This window comes from Scophthalmus maximus, chromosome 9 (assembly GCF_022379125.1).
Source record: "Scophthalmus maximus strain ysfricsl-2021 chromosome 9, ASM2237912v1, whole genome shotgun sequence".
Classification (NCBI taxonomy): domain Eukaryota; kingdom Metazoa; phylum Chordata; class Actinopteri; order Pleuronectiformes; family Scophthalmidae; genus Scophthalmus; species Scophthalmus maximus.
In genome coordinates, this window is record NC_061523.1 from 18,452,817 (window position 1) to 18,466,111 (window position 13,295).

Below are 13,295 nucleotides of genomic sequence, written 5' to 3' on the forward strand. Positions count from 1 at the left end.
AATTTTCACCATCTCTTCCTTGCAGAACACCTCTTCACGAGGTTCGAATTAAGATGTTCGACCACAACGACCAAAGGCATGTTTGGGTTGTGTGGCAGCCAGTGGCACAGGAAACAGACAGAGTGAAGAATGGTTTCCATTAAAAATAATAGCATATTCTAGATGGAGATGTCAGGCAGTCAGTGAAGAAACTGCAACAACGACCACAACAGCGCGATGATCCAGAGCACACTTAAAAGAATCCCCCGTGAAGTTCTTCAAGAAACACAAGCTGAAGCTTTTGGAACTACCCTCACGGTCCCCTGAGTTTGAATTCATTGAGAATCTGTGGGAAGATCTTAAACATGCTGTGTGTGCAACACAGCCTGACAAATCGTGAGAGTGATCTGAGAGTGAAAATGTATAAGTCTCTGTGCTGACTACACAAAGTAGATGTAAGGGGTGATATCTGTAAAAAGGTCTTGAACTTTTGCTTATGTCACACTGAATGTTTTGGACAAAAGGCTTGTACAACTTTACAATGGAACGCTGACGTACGTACAGAGGCATATGGTCAATGGACTGTCTCACCGTGAAAACATAATGAAGGAGCCTTGAGAAACCTATGTGGTCGTTTCATGTGTAATCAGTAGAAGTTGTGCGGACCTCAAATAACAGCACAAGGCATTATGTCTGTGCTTCCTTTCCCCCCACACTGGTCAAAGTGTGTCCTGAGGGTATATGGTGATTAGGGCGGGGGGGTTCGGGGGGGCACACGGGGGGGGGGGGGGCACATCCACTTTCACACGCAGGCCATCTCATTTGGGACAGAGCTGTAAAATTCCAGATGAAGGATCATTTTCTTTTGAATTCAATTCAAAGGGGCTCCTGCCTCTCGCAGGCGCATTTTCATCATATTAATGGGATGACAGAATTCTCACGGGGCCCACAAAACAGGGGCCCCAATGTAGTGATCAATATGTTAAAGCCAAAGGGATCAAATTTACATTTCTTCTTTCTGCTTGTTTTATTCATAACCTTCAAACCAGAGCTGAAGTGATTGAATCATTTGGTCTAAATGAATGATCAACAGAGTAATAATTGTTTGCTTCATAGTTTTAAAAACAGCTTCTCGAATGTGAGAATTTGATGATTATTATAGAAAAATAAACATGTTCTGAACAGCTGGTTGGACAAAACAAATTCAATACGTCGCATTAGGCTTTTGGACATTATATATGGCTTTTTTTTTTTTTTTTACATTTTTGCATAGATTTTTGAGGCAATCCACACTATTGCACTAATTTCTAGTTAACGTTGGTCCTATCTTAGACTCAGTCAATTCAACTAAATGATTCATTCATTTACCAAGAAAAAACAGGAGATCGATCTATAATTTAAAAAAAATGATAATTAGCTTTTATATGCAGCCACACTTTTAAAAGATTTGTGGTGCAACGTTATCCATTCTTAGCAGGTTCTTGTTGTACCAGGTTCCATCAGGACTCATAAATAACTTCATCTTACTGTTCTCAGCTCCCTTCTCTCCACACTGGGAAAAAAATATTCTGACTTTGTGGAGTATTTTCTTATTAAAACGTAGCTCGTATTAGGAATTGTAAAGAATGTGAGCACTCAGTAACACATTCAACTTCAAAATCGTCAGGAGCAATTAGCAGGCGTCACATTGACATGACACGATTTGCGGTTTGAAAAGACATTTTATTCAGGTTGGAAGAACCTTGTCCTCAGTCATCTTTCCTTTTGATTTTGCTGATCGCTGTTGCTCAGGCCAAATATTCTAGTCTTTCAAAAAGGGCCATTGAAATATAAAGAATATGTGTTTATAGTTGAATGTGTCTAATTGTCATGAATACATACTACATGAAAATGACGTGTCTCTTTTTGTTCCTGTTGTAATTGGTTCAAGAATGTGACCTTTTACTCCAACAACCCACAGGATGCGAGAGAATCTCTTGGTATTGAAAAGTGTCTCATCAGGCCAAGCTATCTCGCTAGCATGCTTATGATTCTGACTTGCAGGAATGAGATGAACATAATTGCATACTGCTGCTCCTTTGCATCCCGGACTCTGAAATGCCACAGCCAAGCGAAGGCATTAGCCTCATCCAGAAAAGGATGTGTTGAATGTCCTGCAAAAGATGGGAACGTGAGATAGCGGGAGATGAAGCTGAATAGCCAGAGTGTTTCAAATGCCTCATTTGCACTACATGAGTCAGACCATGTTTGGTCTCAGTGAGAATTTCTGGCTTGACCTTAGAGAAAGAATTCATCTGGGCATTCACAGTTGAACACAGTCGACCCCTTTAGCATATGGCACAATGGTCTTACTTTAATTGTCCGAGTCCTCAAACTGAATGACCAGAGAGAAATTGTTTGTAGACCGACCTTGGTCTAAAAACACAGCTTAAAAGAACAATAATTCAACAACTCAGGAAAGAATTAAAAGCTCCTTAGTTGTGATTTCAAAAGATGTTTGCTTACGCCAGCGGCTCTGTGAGGCTCTTATTAGATGAAATAGCGTTGGAGCTAAATGCTAATGTGAGCATGCGAACATGATATATAGCATGTAATGTACGTGTTCACTATATTTGTTAAGCATTTTAGCATGCTACCATTTGCCTATTAGGAATGAACACGATGTAGGATGACACTTGTGGAAATTTTAACCCTAAATTTGACCAGTTTGAATTTTGGCCAGATGGTGGCGCTAAAAGAAAATAATAGGTGGTTTCAAAAGTTATCACCATTTAGCTTGAGTGTTGGACCAACTTTCATACCAATTAAGCAAATACTTGTTGAGATGCTCACTTAAAACATTGTCGGCCTCACGGTGTCGTTAAAGGAGGAGTCTGACCTCAGTAGGGTTTATCCTCTGGGGACCATCAATGACTGAAATTTTGCGTGAATCCACTTTGTAGATGTTGAGACATCTCAAAGGACACGTAAAAACCCCCCACAAAACTTTGACCTTCTGGTGGCATGAGATGAGAAGCCAGGGATGAATATTCAGTAGGCATCATCATCATCTGGGGACATTCAATGTTTGATTAATTGTTGACATGTTTCAGTCTGGAACAAAGTGGAAGGTCAGACCCATGTAGCCGTTGCTGTGATGACTAAAAAATGTATCCATGTATTCCTAGATGTGATTGACAGATTAATTCAACTCATCATCTTATTTTCCAATTAACAATTGTTGGTTGAGCAGTCCTGTGCTTCGCAGTAAACGACTCACATTCTAGCTCATTGTAGAAAGGAAGCAACTAATAAGTCACTTTATCTTTTTTATTCCAAACCCACTTCAGGAATCTGAAATAACGTTTTCTCTCAGACAGTTTCAAACACAGTGTTTTTACTGTAGTGCCCGTTGTAACATTTAGTGATGCTCAATGCTTCTTTGGGTGATTCACAACTCAATTCTTCATGTTCTGTTCCACTGGCTCAGGCAGCGCCACAAGATTTATACGACGCCGCTGAGGTCTTAAACGCTTATCCCTGGAGATGAATGCCGGCCTATTGGGCAGCCCACAATGTTTCAAAAGTATCCCAGATGACTACGTGGCAGAGGTACTGTTGACAATTTGTACCGTTTTGATTTTAACCAAGGGAATAACCACGGAACTCTCAAACATTGATCAGAACCAGCATCTTACTCTGCAGCCATGTTTGTGTTCTTAAAAACTGCGTTTCTCTCTCTGGTGTTTATTCTCATGCAGGGTGAGCTAAAGTGCAGTAACCTCACTTAAGGTCGGCTGATTTCACATGAAGCAGTCGTTCATCACCTCAGTTCTGGAGTCGCCCTGCGTGGCAGCGGTGGTATCCAATCTGGACAGCGCGAATGCAAGTTGGAGATTGTTTCCATATGGGCCGTGTTTCGAGCAGTGTCGCTCTGTTGCGTGGCACGAAAAAACAACGGCTTTCGTTTCGTAGTCCGCCCACTACAAGCACGCAACGTGAAACAGTTAGACAACGTTCACACCAGCAGCCGTAAACAACACAGTCCACCTTTAACCTGCGTGAATAAATCAACAGCAGGTTGCTGGAAATTCTCACGAGAACCACAGTTCACGATGTTAGGGTCAAAGTACCTGACCAATTATTCATATCACCATCATTTAAGATTAATGATATAAAAATACAAAGCCAATTAGGACTTTACAGGAGACTATTAAAAATCAGGGACAGGGACATTAAATTGTAAAAAATAATCATTTGAAATGGAAGAACATTGGGATACAAACATACTGGTAAAGATTCCAAATAGAATTTATAAACCTGAACCTATGAATCAAATTTAACATTTCTCTAACTCCTGTGTGACGATTCACCCCTTTTTTCTGTTTTATATCATTTTGTAAAATTTGAAAGTGCCACTTTGCTGTAGGGGTATGACGGGTATTCTGACATTTTCAACAACTTTATAATTAAAGTTGATATTGAATTGTCTGGATTAGAACATGTCAGAATACCTGTCATACGCTCCTAGATGCGTTCTTTACTCAGGAAGTCAGTTGTGAGAAGAGTTATATATTGCCTAATTTAAAAAAAATTGATTTCATATCTTACTACCCCTGACTGAAAAAAACAATATTTTTCCAATATCTTATTAAACCCAGTACAGATTGCTTAAGCAGCATACCATGAGCATCTCACTCTGAGATGTTAAACCTCTGATATATGTGTAGTATTTGTGATGTGTAGTCAAGTCTTACAAGAAATGAGTAAAACTGCACATTTTCTGCACTTAACATTAACATTTTGGGGGAAATATGCCATCGTTTATCTCCTTAAAAACAGTCAAGTGCTCCCTATCTGCATAATAAGGTGATGACAGTAATAGGCCACTTTAAGATCACTGTAGTATTTGAAATGTATATTTTGTGTTTTGTACTTAAGAATTAAAGACTCTTTCTCTGCATAACAATAACTGGCCTTTGTTAAGCTCGCCCCTTTTTCTTTCCTCAAACACTTGCCTCATTTCCTGCCTCCTCAGGCTTCAAACTATAGCTCCTATCTGGCCCGTTTTTTTGCCAGCGTGGCCTCTTCGACCCCTCCGCTTTCCCCACTTGAAACAGACATGCTGTGTGATGTGAAGGACCGTACTATATGCACGCATGCCCGAGCTCGACCCCTGCAGCGGGCTGCCGTGCCAAAAGTCCACGTCCCAAAGTTACAGAGCTCCGGCGGCAATTCTGGCACGGCTTCTGAGGATGACAACTGCCGGTGGGAGAGCTTCAGCTCCAGGATGTGTCAAGAGGTCCGGCCTCCTGCCATGCTGGGTCCCAGGTGAGCATCCTTTCATGGACATAATGTGTTCATTTTTACATTTCTCTTTTGTGCCGCCTGGGCAAATTAGCATTTGATGACTGGGGACTGGAGTAGAGTAAACTGGTTAATGGAGAAATGTCAACCATATGGGGAGTAGAGGGGGGGAAAGTGCAGGATAATGCTTAACTGTGCATTATCACTGTCGTGACTCACTGGCATGTTGAGCACCTCATTTAATCCACTTGCTGATTGATGATATGAAATGAGATATCTGCCATGTTAAAGCGCCTGCAGCAAAACAGCTGCCTGGAGTGGAGCAGCCATTAAAAAAAAAAGGAAAAGTAATGATTAGTGAAAACTCAAAGCTCACTGAGGAAGACAATTTTGACTAAGGCTCAACAGACTGAGCAAATATTTCACCAGTACAATCTTCTGTTGAAAAAGGCGGGAGGTGTGTAAAGCAGATAAACGACTCGACAGACATCCAATTTCAATGGTTTATGCCGGAGTAGTAAAAATGACAACTGCAAGGCTTCTGTTTGCTGCTGTTGTAATATTTAAATTCTACTCGTGTGACTTACACTGCCATGTTCTCCTGTACCGTTGAGCCGAATGCCAACTAAAAAAAGAAAAGAATAATAATGGTATTGCTCTTTCGATATTTCCAATCTTTGCGGAGCAACTGAAAATATTGGGATTTGTGATTATAGTCATTTTTGTGATATTGATTCATGTGTGGGCGGCAGCAGCAATTCCACTCATGCGGAACTGCGGTATGAAATACAGTTCTCAACAAAGGGCAAACAGTATCTGACAAAGCAATTTTCCACTCAAGGTCTCCATAATACATTAAGTAAGGTTTAACTTAACCCCATAGATCATGGTCTGAGAATCAAACTATACTTTACTGGCTGGATGCCTCGTGTGGCAGGACTGTAATTACAACGGAATATGAATTAAAAGCCTCCTCAGTACAGTGTGCATAGTCTTGTATGAAACTCAGAAATAAAGCAAAAAAAACACCTGAGAACCAATTGCCCTTTGCTTCAGCGTTTTTTTAACGACTTTTCGGGAACAATAAATAATCACTGTTATTCTGAACTGTATTAAGTGAACGTAGACGCCAGTCGGTGCGGCTCAGTAACATACGGGGACAAAGGGGGGGTGTTAACTTTCAACCGTAATTAAAAGGTGCCCTTATCTATATTTTCTATATATCTGAAACTGCTTGGGCCATTCACAACCATTTTATATAAAATGGGGCGAATTTGATTCTACAGCCGACAGAGAAGTGTCGCCACATTTTCATGAACCAAAATGGCTGCTGCTGAGTTCTGATAATGGCGACAAACTGGACAGTATATTTTCTCTAAAAGTAGAACAACCATGCTTGGAGCGTTTGTTGATTCGCAAGTTTATCCCAATTGCATTTCGAGGCATTTTGGTTTGAGGCAGTTGATGAACGCACTTTGGAAAATGAACTCTGCCGTTTCAGACCCATTCACACATGCAAACTGGTCTGGGGAGGCCATGCTACCAGTCCTCAGCTCTATGGAGATATTTTAGCATCCACTTCGTACCGATAACCTGATGCAAACCTCAAAGACTATGAAAACTTGAAAGTCAGGACTTACAACTCATATTCTTTGACGTATTTAAAACCCCAGTGTACTTAAGTAGAGCCAGGACAATAGAAACATATCGTCCTCATACTGACACACGCTGCAGACATGAACCTTTCTGTTTCTCTACATGAACAAAGTGAGTGGAATGTGTTGATAACAGGATGCTTGAACTGTTCCGTTGAAATGCAGATCATGGTTTGAGCTGCTCTCTATTCTTCTTTAGGCTTCGAGGTCGCTGAGCGCGGTGGCAGCAATGGGAGCGGCTGAGAACAATACCGGCAAGTCTTTCATCAGACATCTGTCATCTCATCTTCCATGTCATCCCCCTCTGTTTCACCTTCTGCCTCGCCTTCTTCTTCCTCTTCCTCCTCTGATGTCGCATCCAGCTCATCCATCTGGGAGACGCACTTCGGACACGAGCAGACAAACAGGTAGTTCTCCCTGGGAAGAAAAAACGTTTCCGCCAGTCACATCGTTGCGAGGGCTGAATTAATTGGAGGCGTTTTACACTCACTGCTGTTCAGGAAAATCTGGTGGTGTTCAGCAACCGCTGTGCACTGGAGCAAGTGAATGTTTAATACTGTAATTAACACTTGTGGTGCAATTAATACATCCAGCTGGCATGAGATGTGGGGGCGCAGGGAGGTGCCTACTTCTTGCTGTAGTGGGCTGAGTACTATCATAGGATGCAGCAAAAAACTTAATGCATGTCAGAGACTTGCAATAGAAACCTGCCCGCCCTGATCGGTGAGATGAATTGACATCATGTTGATCAATGCGAAGCAGGGGGTAGCCATAAGACCCCCAACATCTCCACCACAGGCTTTTTTTTTTTATTGATCCTGATGGTATTTGCAGCAGTATGACCCACACTCCCCGTTCAAGGGATTAATCCGAGAGATTACAAATGTTTACCTCAGAATTTTGTGTCTGCTGTGACGGCTGCGGTCCCGCTGACAGCAGTCCAAATAACTGATGCAGATCTCCTGAAAATTGAAGAAAACAAACAGTTGAACTGACTGGAGAAGTCCAACATTAATGAGATGCAGAGTCCGAGAGTTTAGTCCAACAAGCATGATGCTGGCCATTTTTTTAACATGTCTTTTTTCCACTCATGCAGGAAGTTGCTGTGTCCCTCCATCTCTCTCTCCTGGTGAAGTGTGTAACACTCCCGTCTCAGCCAGCATTCAAAGGCGATCTCTGCTGGGTAAGTAAACGCGGCTGCTCTGACATTACTGTGCCGCGCAGATGCAAGGCGTCTCAATCTTTCTGACAGCTTGACAAACCCACTCCAGTCCTCAAAGTCTCTGCCTTCTAATACTGCCTGACAAGGGAGCACACAAAGCCAGAGAGGGATGTTCCGTCCCGTCTATCCCAGGCCAGAATTTATCACCCAAAAAACAGTCGTGTCAGCTGACCTCTCCTGGCTTGATGTCACCAAGGGCACGGAGGTGAAGCAGGAAATTGTTGTCAGGGAAGGACGCCTCTGCGTTGGGTGAGCAGCAGTGGTTACCTGCAGGGGTAAAAAGAAAAGGCAAAACGGGTTGTCAAGATGACCTCTTGACCAGAAGGGACGGCACTCATGACACGCTGTGCAACAACATCTGCCACTTACATGAGCTTTGAAGCAGAAAGAGTCCAGAGCCCTCACAGTTTAAAAAGTCTCCCGTTTCTACGGAGAGAAGACGACACATTCAGATCTGCACACAGTTTTGCATAATAATCGCAGCAATGTCATTGGGTAGAAATGCTGCAGCACAAGACCATAATAAACGCTCACTCATATAATGTGACCATTACAAATCTGCTCAGTTGAGACAAAAATGATTTACTCAACAAAAAAAAAAAATACTGCAAGACAGAGATAAAAGTGTGACCTTTCTCAATGTCCTTGTACAGCTGGTCAATAAAGGAGTCCAACTGCTCCCTCTGCTGGGCAGGAAGCTCAAGTGCATCACAGGCATGAACCCACTGACTCAAGGAGCTGAAATTACAGACAGAGAAATAAATAAATAAACCATGAAAGAGAACAGTTTGAGATCCAGAAGGGGATTAGTTAAGAACAATAGAAGAGAGCGTTTACCTGGTGCCAATGCCTTGACCGTTGGTTCCTACCAGAGCGAACAGCGAGCGGAAACCCTCAGGAACAAACCACTGCAACGACATCACACCTTCACTGATGCATGCAGGGAAAATTCCTCTCCTAATTTCACCCTTTTGTGCCAAATTTAGAGGTTGCCAGGCACTTAAGCCGATTTACTAGACATATGTACATTCAACTTTACAGTTACAATCGCATATAACCATTGTTCAGGATTAGTCAAGTAACAAGATCAGACAACTTGACAAACTTATTGTTTGATTTTCAAATAGTTGCTGGTAGAATCTGCTGCTTTTAAATCACTTTTATATGATTATAAGTTAAATTGGTGCAGCATCTTGAAATCCGTTTTCATAAATCAATTAATCTCTGAAATATTTCTGGAAGCTGTAAAGGCTTTTTGGGGAAAAAACAAACAGAATATGACGATTACTGAAAAAGCATGCGGTGGCAACATGTGAAACATACTTACTCGACTGAGATGATCATCATGAAGTGCTGCTGTGAAAAGGCTGTGTAACAAGACCAACTGCCCCTACAGAAACAATGTCACGAAAAGACTTATTACAGTTTACATAAGCGAAAACATGCATCATAAGTATCACAGGCCTCAGGGGGGCAGAGATACTGCGGCACTTTGCTAATTGACCTGTATTTTATTGCAATTGCCATGGGAGCATGATACCGTCTTTGAATTGACAGACTTTCAATACATTTTTCACCTGAACAACTTCATGTTTCCAGCAGAAATAACTCACTCTGAATTTCTCTCCCAGGAGCTTGTGGGCAATCTCCTCTTCCTCGTTCGCTGTCCGGCTGCAGAAGTGAGAAAACAGCTTCTGCCAGTGCGCTTTGTCTTTATCCTGGACACAACCAACATCAATACTGTGTCACTTATTATGTCATATTTCTTTTACTGCACACCGTCAATGACAGTACTGCACATGGCTGATGTTTCGCTGCGTATTATGAAGAATTATTGAACTGAGAACTGGTGCAAACTAAATTAGCGCCAGTATCTACACAGGAGAGACTGTAGATTCAGAGCTTGTTTTTAATCCTTTAAATGTTACCAGTCATTTTTGGTTCAGTAAAATATCTCAGCTTCCATGAACTTGATCATTGCTAAATAATATTTCCATGGTACATATTTGGTTTCTCTTAATTTAAACTCACAGCACATCACATTATAGTTTATATAAATATAAATCCTCTTCCATATTCTCATTAATTTTCACAACCAGCTTCCTTATTTGTAATAGTCATGGCAAAGTTACATTAAAAAAACCATAAACTTGGGGAGTGGGCAATTATTAAAGATTATACCCAATAATTTAGGAGCTAAAAGAATCAACGACTCACCTGTTTGACCACAGCGACCATTCTGGCCATGAGCATGATGCTGGAGGTCTCTGGAGGATAATGCATACTCCTGAGGAGGACACAAATTAGCATCTTTGAGGCGTATGGAAATTTAAAAGAAATAATAATAATGAGTGCACTCACACATGAGTTTGCAATACAATAAAACGCTTTCAGTGGCCACTTCAACAGATACAACTTTATAATCCACTGTGTGTGTAAATATGTAGGGAGAAAAAAATAAGAAACACTTCTGAATAAAAATCGGTCTGATACAACACCACCTTTGACCAAGACCTAGGTAATAAACTTAGAATTGAATTTAACTCAGACAATCTCAACAAAAATAAACAGGATTTATAGGGTAGAATCTATGGCGACACGTTCAACAGGTGTACCTAATAAAGTGACCACTGAGTGAATGTGGATGAAAAGTTACCTCACCTCCAAGCGTCTTTGAGCTTGTTGATGGGATGGTCCGGATCCTCCTGCGAGGGACCCAGACACAGAACCCGATGGTACTGATCTGCTGCCGCTAGTCGACACTCGCTGCTGCAATACATCACCTGCAGAGGGAGACAAGTTCATACCGATCAGAAAATAATGAAAATAACACTCCATGCAGCATCATATCCTTAAAAACTTATTTGGAAACCAAAGCTCTTGAGGCATATGTCATTAGGAAATTATTGGTCTTATTGGCTTCTTATTCCTGAATTTCCCAGTCTGGGATTAATAAAGTACATCTATCGATCTTTATCTTCAAAACAGTAATCAGATTTGTAGTCAGGGGCGTCTCACAGATTAGATCAGACCAGAACGCACCTCCACAAGAGTTACACACATTCTGAATATACATTATTGTGTGAAGTGCGATGATTGTTCATCTACATTATTGTTCTGCATTTTGTTATTTTATTTGACATGGACCGACGAGTCTGAAATAAAGAAAAAAATGATTCCATGTAGACTGTACAGAGAGGGCGTTTTCCATGTTGTCAGTGACTACAGCAGTTTTTTTACACTATGGTGAATTTAAAAAAAGAAAAGAAATACAGACTTATTACTGATCCATAGCTCCAATAACAGCCTCTAAGAATTGATCAGCTGGTCAAGTTCTCTTCCACTGACACAGTGGAGGTTCTGTCCTGACCACAACTCATTTAAAATCAATAGGTTTTTTGTTTTGTTTTACAGAATATTGATCTGACCACTTTTTTTTTTTCCTTCCTTTTGAAAGCCTAAGTGGGAACTCAGTTCCTCGGTTCACGATCAAAGCGGCAGACCTGGCACTGGGGGCAGGCCTGGTGCAGCTCTGGTCGAACCCGGCAGAGCTCAGGGTGAGGGAGGCTGAGTCCGGGGATGCCGCTGAGTCTCCTCGCATTCTCCTCCGCAGTCTCCAGAGCTCGCAAGCAGAACTCACAGGCTGTGAAAGGACGGAGAGCGACGGTGGAGCCGATGAGTCGAGGTCAAACAGTCACAACAGACACAGTCAAGCTTCTTTCTCAAACTTTTCCTCAAACCCTGAGTCACACAGAATGTGTCCAAGTCATGTTGTGAACAGATTGTTGTATAAATTCAGCGTGAGTTTATCAGGTACAACTGGATAAATCAACACCTTTGTGAAACAGTTACATCACAACCTGAACATTATAATTCACGAAGGAGAATCAACTGCAGGACATCTGTATTAGAACGCATTAGCTGTAGTGAAGTGTCTCTAATAACCTAGAAAATCTGAGGATTATCAATACAGTCTCATTTCTTGTCAACTGGTGACAGAAAAATCCTTCACAAATCTAGTTAAGATGCGTAGGAGTAATGTAATTGGACAAAAAATGATTGGATGACTGCACTCTTACTTGCAGTGATGTATTTATCTGCGGCATTTCGGTGATCAAGATCCTCATCAGATGTAGTGTTTGTTTATTGAAGTTTCCTTTAGTGTTCAAATACTGACAACAAGCCGGTCTCACCTTTATATTTATACAAAGAATTCCACAAGAACTGGGAGGAGACAAGGGGCCGCTCAATGAAAATGGCGTCTCCCTTCTTGATGCTCCTTTTCGCAAACAGCCCCTTGCCCTGACACACAAAAACAAAAACAAAATGATCCCGTGTAATCACATTCATACAAACTGGTCACAACCTGCGGCTAAACAAAAGGCTACGGGGCTGATATCACCCAAAGTAAATTAAATAATAACAACTTCATTCTTTCATTTGTCAAAACAGCTACAGAATAATGACATTGTTTTCTGTCAATCACACACTTGATTAATGAACAAGTCATTCCAACTCTGAAAATCACATTTCCCCTTCACAATAAAAGTTCAATACAGTACAGGACTAAATAAATAGATCGATATTATTGTACATTATATATCAATATCTCAATCTGTATCTCTCGGTGCACTGCAGTAAATCCCCTGAAACATCAATATTAGAAGGAGAGTAATTCGTTATGGGGCATCAGATTTACTGTCGTGCACATTCATAATGCAACAATATACCTGCTATTAACATGTGCACACTTTTCATTAAAGTACAACAACAAATGATGATGATGTCCCCAGCAGATTAGAACAGTAACAGCTGATGGTCATTGTGCAGTCGTGTCAGACGTTTTTAAAAGCAGCTGATGGATTGTGAAGTAGATCCGGTCCTCGGTGGCCACACGGCGGTGCGTGCTCCCGCTGCTCCCCGCTCACAGAGACCCGCCGGCCCGCCGCGGAGACCCGCTCGGCCTCGGGTTCGTTCAAAAGCCCGTCGCAGTGTGACATCATTCAACCACCCTTACCTTTACATTGTCTATAAATCGGACTTCCACGCCGCTGGCCGCTTTGCCGGGGTCCACGCAGAGGGAAAACATGTCATCCACGGGAGCGGCCATGTTTCTTCTCACGACCTTTCACCTTTCAACCCTCACGCGTCAC

At 41.7% G+C, this 13,295-nt stretch overlaps 1 protein-coding gene and 1 long non-coding RNA gene across 3 annotated transcripts in view; one reads left to right on the plus strand and one right to left on the minus strand.

The window, feature by feature from the left end:
- The window catches only part of LOC118319421, a 69,122-nt gene extending 63,838 nt beyond the window's left edge, over positions 1 to 5,284 (plus strand). The window contains exons 4-5 of one of the 2 annotated variants that reach the window (XR_004795988.2): positions 3,449 to 3,570; positions 3,720 to 5,284. This is a non-coding gene — a long non-coding RNA (uncharacterized LOC118319421). Of the gene's footprint in view, positions 1 to 3,448 lie in introns of both variants that reach the window. The other variant, XR_004795986.2, reaches the window with a different exon arrangement.
- Positions 5,285 to 5,756: 472 nt separating this feature from the next.
- On the minus strand, positions 5,757 to 13,288 carry smyd5 (SMYD family member 5). The gene is made up of 13 exons (XM_035649803.2): positions 13,160 to 13,288; positions 12,336 to 12,444; positions 11,646 to 11,785; positions 10,804 to 10,925; positions 10,360 to 10,429; positions 9,756 to 9,860; positions 9,470 to 9,532; positions 8,980 to 9,050; positions 8,774 to 8,880; positions 8,512 to 8,568; positions 8,315 to 8,409; positions 7,812 to 7,882; positions 5,757 to 7,337 (listed from the first exon to the last, which is right to left on the minus strand). Exons 1-13 carry the CDS (start codon positions 13,250 to 13,252, stop codon positions 7,187 to 7,189), a joined length of 1,254 nt encoding a protein of 417 aa, XP_035505696.2. The 5' UTR covers positions 13,253 to 13,288; the 3' UTR covers positions 5,757 to 7,186.
- Positions 13,289 to 13,295: the final 7 nt, after the last annotated feature.